We start from the raw sequence: 2532 nt of genomic DNA on the forward strand, positions 1-2532 counted from the left end.
GGCTTGTGGACGCATCACTCCAGTCTCTGCCTCCGTCTTCATGTGGCTTCTCCTCTGTGTCTGAGTCTCCTCTTCTGTCTCTTATAAGGACACCTGTCATTGGATTTAGGGCCACCCTAATCCAGGATGATTTCATCTTAACTAATTATATCTGCAAAGACCCTATCTCCAAATAAGGCCACATCCTGGGGTTCCGGGTAGATGTGGGTTTTGGGGGGCACTATTCAGCCCACTACATGACTGTCTACCCAGCTTTAAGTTAATGAGTGAGTAACACACTACATCCATGTGGTAGACTTTACGTCCCCATCAAACATGATTCTGTAGAGAGTGTAGGAAAATGACTTCAAACACAGTGGAGAAAAAGTGAGATATAAGTGTTTATAAAGTACATTCTCAATTATGTTTCTGCAACGGGGAAAAGAGATAAATCTCCCGAACACAGTGACTAACGTAGCTCCAACCCCTCAACGAGGTGGACCCCCCTCCACAAGTGTGGGCTGTATTTAGTGACGTCTTCCAAGAAGGACATCGTGGGGGAAAGAGTCACTGAACAGGGACACACCTGACAAACACCCTGCAGCCAGGTGGCCAGGATTGGCGTCCCCAATTGGAGGGTCAGGATGGCAGCAAGTGCCTTTGACGTGAGGTGGTGAGGGGGACACCCTGCTCCGTAGTCTACCCCCAAAACCCTTAACCCCGTGTCAACCTGAGAATCTCCAGACAGAGGACATCCTACAACCATTGGAGCAGAAAAACTACAGGCTGTCACAGCCAAGGAGCCTGAGGCGTGAGGACGATACGTATCTGTGTCCTCTGGGCATCGGGGCGGGAGGCCTTCAGGGAAAGCTAGTGAAATCAAGCGAGGGGAGGAGTGACAAGCATGTCCCAGTGTCGGCCCTCCACTGGGACAGGTGCCCACACTCACATCACAGGTGGACCGCGGGAAAAGGTGGTCAAGGGCCAGGGGCTACCCTCTCCACCATCTGCAAGTTTTCTGAAAGTCTTAAAGTTTTCCAAAGCGAAAAGATGTTTTAAAAGTTTAATTACATCCAAATAAACCCCAAAACCTAGACATGAAGACCCTAAAATGTATATGGCACCTGTTTCTGGTGGCAGGATTACACGTGGCTTTTATTTTCCTCTGTTCTGTGTTTTCCAGACTTTGCATAAGGAACCTATGTACAGATACTTTTAAAATGAAGAAAAGCATCCTTTAAAACGTGAAATCATTTAAAAAAAATTTTAAAGATTTTTCAGAAGGATTAAACAGCTGGAAGCTTTGAATGAGGTGTCAGTGGATGGGTGGTCACACCCGGCACTCACCTTGTCCATGGGTCTGGAGGGGCAGAGCCGGTACCTGTGGCCCCGGAGACCAGTCAGGCACCAAGCGGTGGTCCCCGTGTCACATAAGCAGTGGCCTAAGCGAGTCACGGTGGGCAGTGGGTGGGATCCGGACGCAGGGGAGCTGGGCAGCCTGGGTCCACCATGGACCGCCCTGTGGTCCTCAGCAGCCCCTGTCCTCGGGTGCCCGTCTGAGACTGCACGCGGGGCAGCTCCTGCCCCCACCGGCCTGCAGTGATTGTGCAGGCCATCCACGGGCGTGGGGTTGGGGTCGGACCCCCCTCAGCTCTGACGCGTGGCCCGTCCTGCAGGATCTGATTGTCCACGTGAGGGATGTGAGCCACCCGGAGACGGAGCTGCAGAAAGCCAGCGTGCTATCCGCCCTGCAGGGCCTGGGCCTGCCCACCCCGCTCCTGGACTCTGTGGTGGAAGTGCACAACAAGGTGGACCTGGTGCCCGGGTGAGCCAGGGACCCAGTGCCGGCTGAGCATCCCATTCCCCAGGTGTGGCCAGCAGGCGGGCAGGGGTGATCTCAGGACAGTTCCTCGTTCCCAGCCTGAAGTTTGCCCCTGCCTCTGCCACCTGTTTTCACTCTTCCAGGACCTAACCATCTGGTGGGGCTGGTGTCTTCACCTTGCACTAGTTAAAGTGTCACAAGCCAGCTGTGGGTGGGTGACATGGGAACCCTCTTCTTGACAGGTCGTCCCTGAGGCTGAGCCGGGTCTGTGTCCTCTCCGCCCCTGGCAGGTACAGCCCCGCAGAACCAAACGTCCTGGCTGTGTCCGCCCTCCTGGGGTATGGGCTGGAGGAACTGAGAGCTGAGCTGGAAGAGGCAGTTTTGAGAGCCACCGGGAGACGGGTCCTCACCCTCCGTGTCCACCTGGCGGGGGCCCAGCTCAGGTGAGCAGCCTTGGCGGGCGGGAAGGGGCGATGACCTGGGTCCCAGCGCCAGGCCCAGAACTGGGCCTTTGGGTGTTTGGGGAGAGCCGCAAAACAGGCAGAGCGCCCCCAGCTTTAGATGTGCAGGCATCAGCTGGGATTTTTTTTTTAATTGATTATGCATATTCATGGAGCACAGAGCTATCACCTCCTGTGCCCAAGATGTGATGATCAGATCAATACTCTCAGTGTGCCCCTCACCACAGATTGCAGTGGTGTGTGTCCCCACACCAACTTCCCCCCCCCCCC

At 55.0% G+C, this 2532-nt stretch overlaps 1 protein-coding gene across 2 annotated transcripts in view; it reads left to right on the forward strand.

Annotated features, from left to right (window-relative positions):
• GTPBP6 (GTP binding protein 6 (putative)) overlaps positions 1-2532 on the forward strand; it is a 20066-nt gene that overhangs the window by 16418 nt on the left and 1116 nt on the right. For both annotated transcript variants that reach the window (XM_008591158.1, XM_008591157.1), the window contains exons 8-9: positions 1656-1804; positions 2092-2244. In XM_008591158.1, the coding sequence (XP_008589380.1) occupies positions 1656-1804; positions 2092-2244 (302 nt within the window). The remainder of the gene's footprint in view (positions 1-1655; positions 1805-2091; positions 2245-2532) is intronic.

The sequence above is a fragment of the Galeopterus variegatus genome, unplaced genomic scaffold (genome assembly GCF_000696425.1).
Source record: "Galeopterus variegatus unplaced genomic scaffold, G_variegatus-3.0.2 Scaffold6710, whole genome shotgun sequence".
Taxonomy (NCBI): Eukaryota; Metazoa; Chordata; class Mammalia; order Dermoptera; family Cynocephalidae; genus Galeopterus; species Galeopterus variegatus.